Source organism: Bactrocera tryoni, chromosome 2 (assembly GCF_016617805.1).
Source record: "Bactrocera tryoni isolate S06 chromosome 2, CSIRO_BtryS06_freeze2, whole genome shotgun sequence".
NCBI lineage: Eukaryota > Metazoa > Arthropoda > Insecta > Diptera > Tephritidae > Bactrocera > Bactrocera tryoni.
In genome coordinates, this window is record NC_052500.1 from 35,935,320 (window position 1) to 35,950,024 (window position 14,705).

The 14,705-nt window shown below is 33.9% G+C and overlaps 1 protein-coding gene across 2 annotated transcripts in view; it reads left to right on the forward strand.

Moving 5' to 3' along the window:
• Window positions 1–14,071, forward strand: part of LOC120768214 (excitatory amino acid transporter) — a 30,938-nt gene extending 16,867 nt beyond the window's left edge. For both annotated transcript variants that reach the window (XM_040094785.1, XM_040094784.1), the window contains 5 exons: window positions 6,005–6,338; window positions 8,737–9,327; window positions 10,226–10,555; window positions 11,585–11,696; window positions 12,089–14,071. In XM_040094785.1, coding sequence (XP_039950719.1) covers window positions 6,005–6,338; window positions 8,737–9,327; window positions 10,226–10,555; window positions 11,585–11,696; window positions 12,089–12,244 — 1,523 coding nt within the window. In that variant the 3' untranslated portion in view covers window positions 12,245–14,071. The remainder of the gene's footprint in view (window positions 1–6,004; window positions 6,339–8,736; window positions 9,328–10,225; window positions 10,556–11,584; window positions 11,697–12,088) is intronic.
• The last annotated feature ends 634 nt before the right edge of the window (window positions 14,072–14,705 follow it).

Genomic DNA, 14,705 nt, shown 5'->3' on the forward strand with positions numbered 1-14,705 from the left:
ATATGAACATTTTTCGAGTCTAAAAACTGAATCGCTCAAAAGTAATAATAATTTAAAAAAAAGCGCCTATTCAGGAGGAAACCAGGGAATCAGTACATATTTCACGAAAATCAGGGAATCAGTGCCGAAGGTCAAAATCAGGGAATTCCCTGACAAATCAGGGAATATGGTAACCCTATATTTAACCCAAGTCATCATTTTGTCACTTTTATATGTATAAATGCCACATTACATGGGTACCTTTAATATTACCTTAGTTGAATAAGACTTCTAGTTACTCATGTTTACCTTAAATCTTTATAAAAATGTATCATGGTCCAATAGCACATTCTTATGTATGTTTTTTCAAGTCTTGAACTTAGAAATTCACTCATACTCAGTCTAGTTTAATGTCAACCTACAAGTGCCTCAGAATAAAATGATGTTAACATCTCATATCTAACAATAGCTAAAATAGGTGCATTCACCATCAAACCATCAGATAACAAAAATGAGGATCTAAGTATCTACAATTGTGATTAAATTGAAAGGTGAATTTTGTCCATTTCTTCTCCTTTAACGTATTCCCGCTGCAATACACTTATGCCAACAAATTTTCCAGTCATCATAGCACTTGGAAAAATCCTCCGTTGTGATGGCCATCAGAGCCTTCTTCGATTCAGCTTTTATATCCTCAATTGAGTCAAAACGCTGTCCTCGGAGTGGTTTTGTGAATTTGCTGAATAGCCAGAAATTACACAAAGGTAAATCTAGCGAATGCGGTTGTTGCGGCACGATGTAAGTTGAAAATGTGGCGAAATGATCACGAGTAACCAATGCATTATCGCATTTCTTTGCTCAAAAAATTCAGGCATAGTAAAAATCGAAGAATTCACTTTTAGAGCCTCACAAAACGACGCATATCTCAAATACTAATGAAAATTTCGACGCATATGTAGATGTCACTAACAGTACTAGCAACTTACAGAAAAATGTACCGATCCAAAGAACACGCGAAGGATAAAATAAAAATTCACCTTTCAATTTGATCTCAGTAGTATGACTGACTTTTTACTGGAAATATCTGTTTATATGTTAGATAACTTAAAGAAATAACAGTGTTATAATGTAACTTGGTGTTAAAATATCTTAATTCTGTTAACTTTGTACCGCATATAATTCCATATCAGTTAATATTTAATTTGGCAAAATAAAGTGAATGTATAATATTGGATATAATACATATAGTCTGATGAAAGTGGGTGAAAACAGTATATGATTGATACTAAATATAATAATTTTCGCCAAATGTGCCGCTCACATTGAGTTGAAATATGGTCACGGGCATACTTGAGTTGAATGTCAAAATTAAATGTAATCAGCCCAAAACTGTTTACAAATATATGACTCGCATGTCAGCTCAATATATATATATTTATTCCAGTTTACACTTTGCTATTTTAAAACACGTTCAGTAAACAACACTTTCTTTACAAAATAATTCCAAATTACGGCGTTCTTTCATGAGACACGTTCAAATAAATTTGAGTTGCTATTTGCCGCAATTTTAAATAATTTGTGAATTTGAATCAATATTATTGTTCCACAGATATTTAATTTTTATATAACGGTAATAATTCGGAACAAAGTAGTTTCGCAGACACTTTCATAATTAGCGTAATTGGAATGATAGCGGAATACACATGTACATACATACATACATACTATATATGTAATTGGAATTTGTGGGCGCTTGTGAAAATGTAGAACTCGAATATTCGTTCACATTCGCTGGATTGCACAAAAATGCACGTACACGTATATAGTTAATGCTTGTATTTAAATAAATAAAAGTAATGGTCACTCTGCTATGAAACATGAAACTGGTGAAGTGAAATATTTGTGTCTAGAAATGACGATCCAGTAGTGACCTAGTTCGGAAGATACTACATTTCTACCAGTTGTAAAGCTAGACATATTTTTATCAGATATTTTATCTAAGGAGTCTAAGGAAAACAAACAATATGTTATAAGGACGACATAAGTAATAGATTTAACTCACAAATGTTATTTGGCCTAAGTTGTAATGGATTAATTTTTATGTATTTTAAACTAGTCTGTGACTAATTATATAAATAGTTATAAGAAAAATAATAATATACGCCCAGAAACAAAAAAGAGCAACAGTTAAGGTTTAAAAAGGCTTTATAAGTGAACATATTTGAGATTTTGTAATCCACCTGATTTATTGAAATTCTTGGAGAAATCAATTTAGAGTTTTAGCCGGGGATCTCTTTTCCATTAATGAATAAATTGAGATTTATTTTTCAAAAATAACTGAACTTTTTGCGATTGGAAGTCAAATGAAGTGATTTTTTTACAAACCGAGCTCCCAAAGCTGTGTATCCTTCGGTCCGTTCTCAACTGGAAAGCTTGGAGTTTGTATATAAGAAAGCGCTACTTGTTAGGAAGTGGTATGAATTCTGCAGCTCCATTTCGCGATTAATATCCAGACGTTAACAGACGACAATTATATACACAATTAATAATAAAAGCACTTCTTAATAATAATAATAAGTTTCTAAAAACTAAGCAAAACCAAATCTTTCTACGCCTGGTCTTCACAACGCGGAAGAATGGGAAGGTGTTGTGTATACTCACGGTGCCAGATAGCCAATAGCTTTTGGAATTTAAATCACCAAATGTGTTAAATATCTGAAAAGTTGCAAAGCTTTTTATTCATTATATTACAAGGGAAAGGTTCGATCATCATAAAGGTGCTGGCCGAATCTTCGAATTTCCGCTTTGGTAATGGTTTTTGAATGCATCTTCGCACCCGTTCGCTTACTCCTTGAGTACTAATCTGGGAGTAAGGAAAAGAGAAGCGAATCTATCTTTCAGGCTTTGCTTAATATATGTATGTATGTTCGTATATCTACAAATGGAAAATAGTGATATTTTGATATAAAATGGGGTTACTGACTCAATCTCCTGAAACTCTAGGAGTTTATGCAATCTGAACTAAACAAAGAGACAGGATCTTAATTTTCATAAGACTTGCTATATTTAGTAAAACGAAGGGCTTGTAAAAAGGTTTAATTTTTTACGGAAAAATATAGCAGTATATTGTAATAGTCGTTCCTAGAATAACGAAATATCGTATTTGGTTTAAAAAAAAAAAAAATTATTGTGAAGTTACAGTTAAAATTTCAAGTCCATAAGACGGTATGTGATAGTGTCCGAGTATCGTCAATGCCTGATTCGAGAAAATCGCATTTAAAATTTCATGTGCTGAAACTGAGTGAACCGTACACTTAACTACTACCTTGGATTGGACAGCGAAATCAATTTTTTCGATTGATCCTATTCCGATTGATCCTAAAGTGTACCTTCAACAAAAACTAACGACTTTGGATAATTCTGGAATGACTTCCTCTCTTCTACATTTCAATAATAGCCAAAATTTAATTAATAACTTTTCTTGCAACATCATTCTGCAACAAGTTGCAAAAAACAGTCTACTACCCCTCCCAAAGCATGCCTTCTTCTCAAAGAGTTCAAAAATAACAGCATAAATTCAATCGCTGTAATGGCCACATCAGATATGTATGAAATAATTGTTTTCTGCGTGGCTGTGTAAACTCCTGACACTTGCGGCATGTTTGCCTTCTGACATGAGAGCGCGATAAAAAGGCGTTATCACATTATAATTAGCCTAATGAGAGTGCCAACACTAAAAAAACAAGTAGCGTTATCGTTGTTTGTCTCCCTTATTGATACACACCCTCGTACGTCTCGCTGACTGTCATCGCCGATTAACGCGCTGCCTCAGCAGGCGGAGGACACAGTCCACATACTGCAATGTTGCGATGTAATTCGCAATTAAACGAATTATCTTCTATCGGCCGTCCTGTGTGGCGTTCCTCACGGTTCACTGGCTTTCCCGCAACAAAACAGTACACTTGAATGCCTGTCAAGTTCACTTGTGTTTTCAAAACACGGAAAAAATGGCAAAACACTTACATAAGCAGATGTGTATGTATGTATGTATATGTGTGTGCATAAAAAGCGAACGAACGAATGTGACCTTGAGCTTGTTGGCCCAGTTTACACGAACGAAGTGTCATTCGCGTGCTCAGGCTGTCACTCGGCCATGTCTTGAGCTTACTACATAAGTGCCACCACATAACAGTTTATATATGTATGTATGTATATGTCCGCATAAGAGTATATGTCAACATGTAAGTATATTTGCTTGTATACATCACCTTAATGCCACCTCTTTTAAATATGGCTCATTTAATCTTGTTTGAAAAAAGTAAAGAAGAGCTAAGTTCGGGTGTAACCAAAGACAGGGAAATATTTTAAATAAAACGTCAACCAGATGATCCGAATCCAAGCAATTAGGTATATTTGTATATATAAATCATACACTGACCGACATATTCGACATAAGATTCGTTAGAGTAATGAAAATAAGTATATGTAGTATATGGGAGTTGGGTATCATCGACACGATTTGGTTTGTTTTTGTCAAAACTACATATCATAAAAATGCCATATGCTATTTTAAAATTTATCGTGATAATATTATCTAGTTAATTTGGTTGAAGTTAGTCGAGCAGGTCCCGATATATTGGTTTTCACCTAAAGACGGGCGGTGCCATCTGCAATATCAACCCTCTTTGGACACCAAGAAGCATATGTACCAAATTCCATCAAGATATCTCAAGTTTTACTCAAGACGGAGAGATAGTCTCTCGTATTATACATGTTTGAAGAATGTAAAAATTTCATAAAAACGGACGAAAAATAATTAAAAGTTTTTGAATAATTTCTATTGCTTTGAATTATTCTCAACCAGCGGCTTTACAGCTGTGCTTTATAATTAAAAACCTACTTGAGAATGCAATAATAAAGTTATCCCGTCTGATAGTTTAATACAAGAGATAAATAATAATTAGATGTTTGTTGTTGTACCATAATAGTGACTAAAGTTTGGTGAAAATAGAATAATAGAAATGTGTGTACATACGAGTACCATATACATATTCTTGGCTTTTTAGGCGATATTTACCGAACATTTGATAAAGCATCGAACCTTTAAAATATATTACTGACGTTCATGTTCCTACCTTTGGCACTACAAATATACAAAAATTGAATATAATGATATTTATAGAACCCTGCTTATAAATTAGGATGTCGGTGCTTAGCTATACCAAAATCATCATATAACTAGAGTTGATTTTCAATAATTCGAATAATGTTATTTAACCTTGTAGAGATAGTAACTTATTCTTTTTTACGAAATCTCCTTACTCCATTTAATGGCTTAATTATATTTAATCTGCTCTTGAAAATCATTTCATTATCGTATTTGGGAGAAAATAATCTGGATATCTGAATAACTGCACATTGATATCAGCTTTAATAACCATTAGTTAGTTAGTTAATTTAGTCTTTTAAACATTGCTTAATCCATTGCCCATCTTAACATTAAATGAAATCGTAAAAATTACCCTTTCAAGCTGTTCCCAAAAATGCATAGAGTATAAACATGTATGTTTGAGAAGAAAAGCATTTAATAAGAATAATGTTAACTACTTTCAATAATTATTTGTGTTGTCCTTTAAACTACTCAATACTGAATCCCTTATGGCCTTTTGGGAACTCATTTTTTTAAGTTAGCAGTTAGCTAGTTATTAAAGTTGTATGGCGGAGGGTGAGTTGAAAACATCCAGGTACTTTCTCCTCCACTGTCCAGCCTTTGCAAGACTGAGGTTGAAACAACTCTGCAGTTTAACCTTCGGCGAACCTAAAAGCCGAAACTGAGATTAGCCATCTCAAAAAATGTTTTATAGGCTCAAAAGTTTTGTCGACATGTAAGGGACTATTGAGATTTAAGAATAACTCAACTTATAAATAATATATATGTTTGGAATTATTATTAATACAAGTTTATATGTATACTCGTTCTATATACACAAATACAGTGAGTAAAAGTATTGTCTTTTCTTCAAAGGTTTTTCGTTGCGGCCCTTAAATTTACATGAGGATTCCATTATGCTGATTTCCTATCCGGGCGAACTCTTCATGCGCGTCTTAAAGCTTATGATTTTACCGTTAATAATTTCAAGCTTGATCGCCGGTTCGGCTAGTTTAAATGCACGCATGAACGGTAAAATTGCATTGCGCACTTTGGTGTACTTCGTGACGACTTCGTTCTTGAATGCGCTGCTCGGCATTGCCTTGGTGCTGCTAATCCATCCCGGTGATCCTAATCTACATAATACCGCCGATCGTTCTACTGATAAAAGGGCTGTCAATCTACTGGATAGTCTTTTGGATTTGGGAAGGTGAGTAAAAGAATAATAGTTTACTTAGTTCACCTAACGGTTGTTTGTATCACCTAAAATTAATCGAGATTGATATATGGTTATATATAAATGAGCAGGATGACGAGACGAGTTGATTTCCGAGTAACTATCTGTTTGTGTGTCTGTCAGTCCGTGTAAGCGATAACTTAAGACATCTTAATGAAACTTGGTATACATGTTACCGGATACAAAAGTACAAAAGTAAGGACAAGTTTGTAGATGGATATAAAATGCCCTTACTAAGGCACAAATTAAGATTCGGAGCTCACGAGGCTGAACATTTGTATAAAGTGGGCGTGGTCCCACCCTATTAATTGGCTTAATGTATTGTATATCTCCCCAAAATCGAATAGCGATAAATCAATAACAAAATGCGTTATGCTGAAAGAAGGCTTTGTAGGAGCCGGTGTACGGCTGTGACACCACCTAAATTTATGTGAAAACCTATACCTTAGGAACTTATCAACCATTTTCAACTAAATTCGGCACATAAGATACTTATGACATTCCTATGTAACCTTGTAAAAATGCCTAAAATCGGATAACAACCACGCCCGCTTCCCTTATAACACAAATTTTAAATTTTAACCGATTCTTTCACCTGCCCGTATATCAAGTACTAAAAAATATAGCGGGATACAACTATGAACAAATAGTGCCATTTTAAGTGTAAAAACTTCCAAATCTGACTATAACTGTTTAAGTTTCCCATTTACTGAAAATGTAGAGCACAGTGCTTTTGTCTGACTTTTCGGAGAGGACGGCATGTTTGTATGTCAAAAGTGGGTGGATTCGGGCGAATATTTCCTTTAGCCCTCATATACCAAATATAAAATTTTCAAACTTTTTGTTGGCCTTATACTATTACGGTTAATATGTAAGATTTTTCAGATAAATTAACTAGAAGTATAATAATTGAAAATATATGAAATAATGACATATTACTGCATATAATGATTTTCGTTATTCTATGCAGAATACGTAGGCCAGTTTGTGAGTTATATGTATATTTATAGAACTGCTTGAAGATAAGTTCTCGAGTATAGCTAAGCAATGCCAAAGGTTAATGGAACAAGCCCCCAAAATACCCAGTATAGTGATTTTCGACCTTCAACCTGACTAAGCATTGACGTTTTCCAAGCCAACTCAATATGTTCAATTTAGCCTATTCGGTTAAGTAAATATCACATATATCACATTTGAGTATGGTATAAATATAATTTTAGTAAGTAAGTTAAGTTTTAGAAGTAAAATATACCAATAAAACTAATTGAGTCTATGACCATTAATGTAACTTACTAACTACCAAATTTGATTGTAATTCATCAGAGAACGTATATTTTATACGTATATCGTATATCATATACGTTCTCTGCGTATGAAATTTACGTTATGTGGCATTTATTCGATAATTATACTGAATTCCCGTCACCCTGTTATCGAAGTCACACAAATGTGGTGTTTTCCATACCAACCGGATCAGTTTATGAGCCAGTGTGAAAGTTGAATTAACAGGGTAACACCAATGACGCAACTTCTCGCAACAGTTTGAGATACGCTGCGTTTGCCGTCTCAACCGGTATGGATTAATTTATGCAACAACCATGATGATAAGGCAGTGTAGATTGATACCGGGTGGATAAGGAACTTCAATATCATAAGGCATACGTTCTCTGGTGCAAATGTTTTGTGAGCAAAAAAAGAGCATTTGTTCGAATTTCCGTTTACATAACGGAAATAATAATTGAAGTGTTGACGGCCAGGCGGACGAATTTTTAGAAACAAATTTTATTTGTCATTGTTCGATGGAGAAAAGAATATAAATTTACTCTTGCGAAGGGTTGCCACCTGTTTAAATGATTTATTCCATCAAATGTAAGTTGAAATGATTCCGAAGCAACACTACCAAGTACATCGCTATAAAAGATGCTTAAGTAAGCTTCCAATTCAGAAATATTTTTTAGAGACAAAAATTAAAATTGGCAACATTCCTAACCTCTCTAAATATTAATAAATAATATAAAATAAAAATTTTGTTGATGTATGTAAACCAAACAGGTTAGCGAAATAGTTCGTTTTTGAGAATTTTTCGGAACAGGACCGTCCTCGTTGAATATGTAGTTTGCTTGAAGCACATTCATACAACAACAAATATTAACACATACTTGTGTGCATAGAAAAATATTCAATCGGATAAGCGGTATAGCTATTGCCATTCTTGAATAAAATGATTGAAAAAATTATATTTCTATTGCCCCTGGAAAATCCTATTTGAATCGCTCTTAATTTTGCCCCAATTTTTGTGGTATAAAATATGAATATATCGTTTAGATCAAGTGTTCTTAAAATGTCAGGCTTTGAATTTGCTTCTTTTCAGAAACGTTTTCCCGGACAATCTCTTTCAAGCATCGTTTCAACAAGCGCACACTGTTTACCTTCCCAAGCCAAGTATTTTGCATACATTCAATGAGACACTTAATGACACCGCGATCGGCACCGATTTCGAACCAACCGAAGAGATACAAGCACAACAACAACAAGGCGGGGACGTACTCGAACCGGCGCTCATACGTGTGGTGCAATATCGCAGCGGCACCAACACGCTCGGCATCGTCTTCTTCTGCCTAGTCTTCGGCACCATATTGGGCACGATCGGCGAAAAGGGGCAAATTGTGGTGGATTTCTTTACTGCCGTCTTTGAGGTCATTATGAAGATGGTCACCTGCGTCATGTGGCTAACACCCATCGGCATTAGTTCAGTGATAGCTGGCAAGATTTTGGGCGTCAACGATCTGCATTTAGTCATGGAGCAGCTGATGTGGTTTATACTCACCAATCTGATTGGCGTATGCCTATATCAATTCATTATAATGCAGGGGATTTATTTTGTATTCGTGCGACGGAATCCATTCAAATTCTATGCCGGACTTATACAGCCCATGCTGACCGCTTTTGCGACAGCCTCAACGTAAGCGAACATATCTACATACATATGTAAAACTATGTAACTATCTTGTATGTATGTAACATAATACGCATAACAGCATACATATATACATACATGCATATGTACTTATTGTACTGCCTCATAACGTATCTGAAGTCTATGTATCTGTGATAATTGCATTTTTGATTATTGTACTTGTATACTCGAGAGAGCACTTTTAAATGTCAGAAATTGTCTCATAATAATATATATATGTATATGAGCACGCTCATATTATATAGTATATAGTATATACATATACATTTATATATATAATATATAATAGTATGTCCTTAACGTTGGCTGCATTCAAGTTTACACCACGATCTTATCTATATAGGTATATATGTATGTATATATATAGTATATACTATATACCGTTATATATACATATATGTATTTTATATGCGGTTATGTGGTCGTGGTTTTGACTGTGATTAATGAATGCAGCACCGTTAGACCTAATTTTAATTGCTACAAATATTTTTTTCCTTCTTTTTGGTTTCCAATTTTTGATTTGCATTTTAAATTTTTATTTTGAAAACAAAAAAACTATAAAAATCGTAACAAATCGAAATGCGTCATTTGACAAATAACCAACAAATCAACATAAAACTGAAAATGTTTACAAAAATAACAAATAACAAATCAATAACCACAATTTTATAAAATCATGATAAACAACAAACTCAAAATGGCCGACTGACTCTTCTCTACAAAATGGCTGTGCTGTGCCTAACGCGTTTTATGTGAATTGCACCTGAATCTCTGCATCACTTTATCGTCACACCGAAATGACAATACTTCTCCTCGAAACCCTGAAATTTTGCTGTTGGATCACTACGGTACCGAAACTGGCTAACACTTCGTGGATGTGCAGTGCTGCTGCTCTACCGATCACATTTCGTTGCATGAACGACAAGTTGCGAGTGGATCAGCGCATCAGCCGTTTTGTGCTACCGATCGGCTGTAACATTAATATGGATGGCACGGCACTCTTCATTTCGATCGCCTCGATCTTTATCGCCCAGATGAGTGGCATACCGTTGGGTTTTGGTGAACTGGTCACGGTTTTATTGACTTCGACTGCGGCTTCTATGAGTTCGGCTAGTGTTCCGAGTGCTGCTCTGGTTCTGCTGCTTGTGGTCCTTACTGCCATCGATGCTCCGGTACAAGATGTTACTCTCCTCTTTGCTGTCGATTGGTTTGTGTGAGTATCTTCTCTAAATTTCATGTACATACCCTTCTAAGCCGTAATATTGCCTATGAAAACTAGACTTAAAACAAAACAAATCTTTTCACCCAATATTCTTAGATTTCAGGAAAACGTCTTGAATTTGATCCGCCTTTCGCAAATATAAAAATTCAAAAAAAAATGGTAGATTTTGAAATCACTAAATGGAGTTGAAGCAAACCCCACTGATTTGACTTTGGTACATCACCATCAAAATACTAATTGTGTTTGTGGAATAAGATTAGAGCAAATATCCTAATATTGTGCAAAAAGAAGTTGAAGTAATTATCTAAGAGACAAACTGAGAAGTTCGTACCATTTTAATGAAAAACTGATTTTTTTTATAAAATTGGTTTAATTATAAATGCCATCAAAGACGATACACTGATAATAGTTATCACGTTTCTCGATACCTGTTTATATTATGATAGGTATTTTACTTCGAAAGCGACTTCAGTCCCGCCGATTTGTCCCCAGTGAGCATTATCTTGAAGTTTCAGGACAAAAACATGTCTATCGGACAAAATCCGAAAAACTCTGTGGATACGGAAGCACTTAAAAGTAATTTAACCATTTTTTTATTGATTCGAGAGACCGGGTCCGCCGGTTTTATAAGCGATATATCGAATGTCTTCCTTTAGTATCACCAGAGCACCAGCTTCATTTTACGGTCTTCCAAAATCGTTATGTGGTTTTTTATGCTATCGCTCTTAACAGTCTTATATATACACAATGATCGTCGCCCTCGGTGCCCATGTAGCGAGTATAAATGTTAGTTCTAATTACAAATTTACGTCTTATTCTCGGGGAAACTATGTGAATGGCTTAGTTTTTCTCTTAACTACTTAGGTTTTATTATATTTCGAACAATGATTAAAGGCACTATAGTATCAAGGAGTAATCAGTAAAACTTTCCAAATAGCTATATCGACCATATCTCTACCTATCTATTTTATATTTGATTTATTTTTCGAATCTAATATTTCCTTCATATACTAATTTCAGAGATCGGATGCGCACCACAAACAACATGCTGGGCGATTGTTATGCCGCTGCCGTCGTTGAAGAGCTATCACGAAAAGAACTAATGGCACTGGATGCCGCCATACTCTATCAGGTAATACAATCGGCTTTGATGCCTACGTATACAGAAAAAACCGTGTCAAAATTATACCATAAACGACGAGAAACGGTAGGAATGTACTTAGGTAATTCCATATATTACATACATACATACATAATTCATATAAAGTTTGAGCAACTCAAACATGCCATGCTATTTGCTATGATCACTAAAAATCCGATTGCAGATGTACTACACGCGTTCCGAGTTTAAATGTCGTACAGCGGCCACCGCCGGGCAAAAGTGTTGCGTCGCACAACGAAGTGACAATGTACAGCTACAATACCACTTATGTTGCCAGATATTTCTAAAATAAACTTATTACTTCCAATTTCGCTTTACGCTTTACTGATTTTAACTTTTATCTTCCCATTTCTTTCATACAGGAAGTGCCAGTTGGTACGCCAAACGGAAATGCCTTGCTCGAAGGGCAAACAGAGTTGGATAGCAAGTGCTCGATGACCGATTCGGTGGTCATCGATATTAATAATGTGATAAACAGCAGTAATTTGCAGAAGGAGAATACTGGCTATCGCGCCTAAAGCTATAATATTTATTCGAAAATTCACGCACTCACGAGTATGTAGGCGCACGAGCACTCTCATTTACCCAACATTTACACTACGCAAGGAAATAATTTTTAAGTATGAAAGCATATAAATTCTTTTCATGAATTAGGGTTTGTAATTTAACGGGATTTACCCATATTATAAAATACAAGTGTATTTGAATTAGTTTATAGTTATATTTTAAATATTTTTGGCATACTTTTCATGCTTCCCATTAACTTTTTGCCTTGAAAACGTTTCTCGTAAGAACCCATTCCTAGGTGACATTAAATTAACTGATGAAGGGTGGTTCACAGAGTGTAGATTGTTTCCCTTAATTATATTGTTTTACGTTTCAACTGATTATCGGATTTTCAGAATAAATGTTAACTTTTTTCGATTTTTCGTAAAAGGCCCCTAGAGAAGCAATTTTGAAGACTTTCGGTCTAAACAAGCAATTTTATATCGGCCTGGTACTTGAGAAAAATGCTTATTGAAAAGAAAACTCTTTTTATAGAACTTCAAGCTGAATAGTGGCTTTGGAATAATGTGACGGTATCTTGATCTGTCTTCTGAATAATGTGATTCGATCGCTATTTCTCTCCACGCCATCTTTGCTTCTGCTATTTACTCAAAATATTCTCATGTAAACAGTAACAATAGTATTATTCAGTTTAATTCGAGATAAAAGCGTAAACGGATAATGTAAAAAGTGGTACCAAATTTTGTTTCCATATTTTCGAAAAGCCTAAAAAAGTACTATATTTCTCTTTCAAATAAAAAAGTTAGAAATCATATTTTCCCAAGTGCTGCCAGTTTGTTTAAAAAACGGGTATCGTCTATCCGTTTCGCTGCTATCCAACGCTTGGAGAATCGAAGACAGATCTTCGACACCTTATTCAGACAAAAGTCGGGCAATGTTGCCACTGTTTTTATATTTATTTAATTTCTCTCTAAGGAGATTATATCAGCTGACTTTCGTCCAAACTTTCTTGCCTAAAAAACTGCAAAATCCAAAAATATATTTTACCTAAAGGAACAGGAATTAGAAGAAAATGCAGAAACTATATGAACCACCCTTTATACACTTACATAAAAGTATTAAACCAAATAGATATATGAACATTCAGAAATCAATACAAATACACAAACCAAATCAAGTGATCAGATCAGCATTCATCAAGTATTGACATAAACAATAAAACCAACAATGGATAACAGGAAAATAAATTAACATCAAATCCTATAATGTATATACATAACGGATGTAGCAAACATGTATTAGATATTACATAACGTACTTACATAATTTATGGCATACATATAAATATATATATTATACGATGTGATTTAAACACCACATTTAGTATTTAACAAAAACAAAAGCAACAAAATGTTGTCCAAAACTAGAACTGTTCTGATAACACCTACATATGTACATATATGTACTATATATGCCGATGTTTACATACTGTTATGCTAGCATTTATGTATAATATGTATGTCTGTATACACCCCAGCGTGACATTTAGCGTTGCATCCGTAAATAATAGAGACTGTCAATTTTTAAAAAACGTTGCAAAATTTTTTGAAATTTATATGTATGTATCTATGTGCATAAGCTAATTGTGAGCCCACCAATTGATACGATATTTTTGTTTCTCAAAATAATTTACCAACAATTTTACACAACAACAAAAAATGTTCCCAATCTACTTATACAGTAAAAAGTGAGTAGAGTAAACCAAAGTAGCCAGCAAATGTTTACAAAAGTTCATAATTATAATATACCGACTTACTAGCAAACTGGAAAAGGAAAAATAAAATAAAATAATATAAATATAAATATAAAATATTGTAATAATAAATAGATAATATAAAATGTCGAGCAAAGTTTTTAGCAAAAGCCACTTATGTACATATATGATTTTAAGCAAATCTATAAATAATTTTTGTTTTGGTTTTTCTTAATTTAGCGCATAAAAATATATATGTATTATTTTCGAGCGAAAAAATATTTGTACATATCTGTATATTTATGAAATTCGTAAGATTTTAAAAATATGTATTCAAGCACCATAGACTATACCCACTTACATATGTACGTAAACATACACTATATGCACACCTATATTCAGGTTTTAGTAGAAAGGGCGCTACAATGTTGACGAGGATATGTGGTAATGATGGAGAAGCCTATTGTGTATCTCAGTAACGTTTGTGATGTTTTGATATAAAAGTTATTATAATAAATTCACTGAAACAATTTTACTTCAGATTTTCTTTTTTTAAATATCAATATACTTATAATCAAGCAAAGATCGTAACCCTTGTAGAAATTTATGTATACTATACTCTTTTGGTTATTTGCACTTCAAACTCAGTCCCGAAAAGCCGGAAAATTATGCAAAATATAGCTTAATAATTACTTATTTCAAAATTCAGCATGAAAATT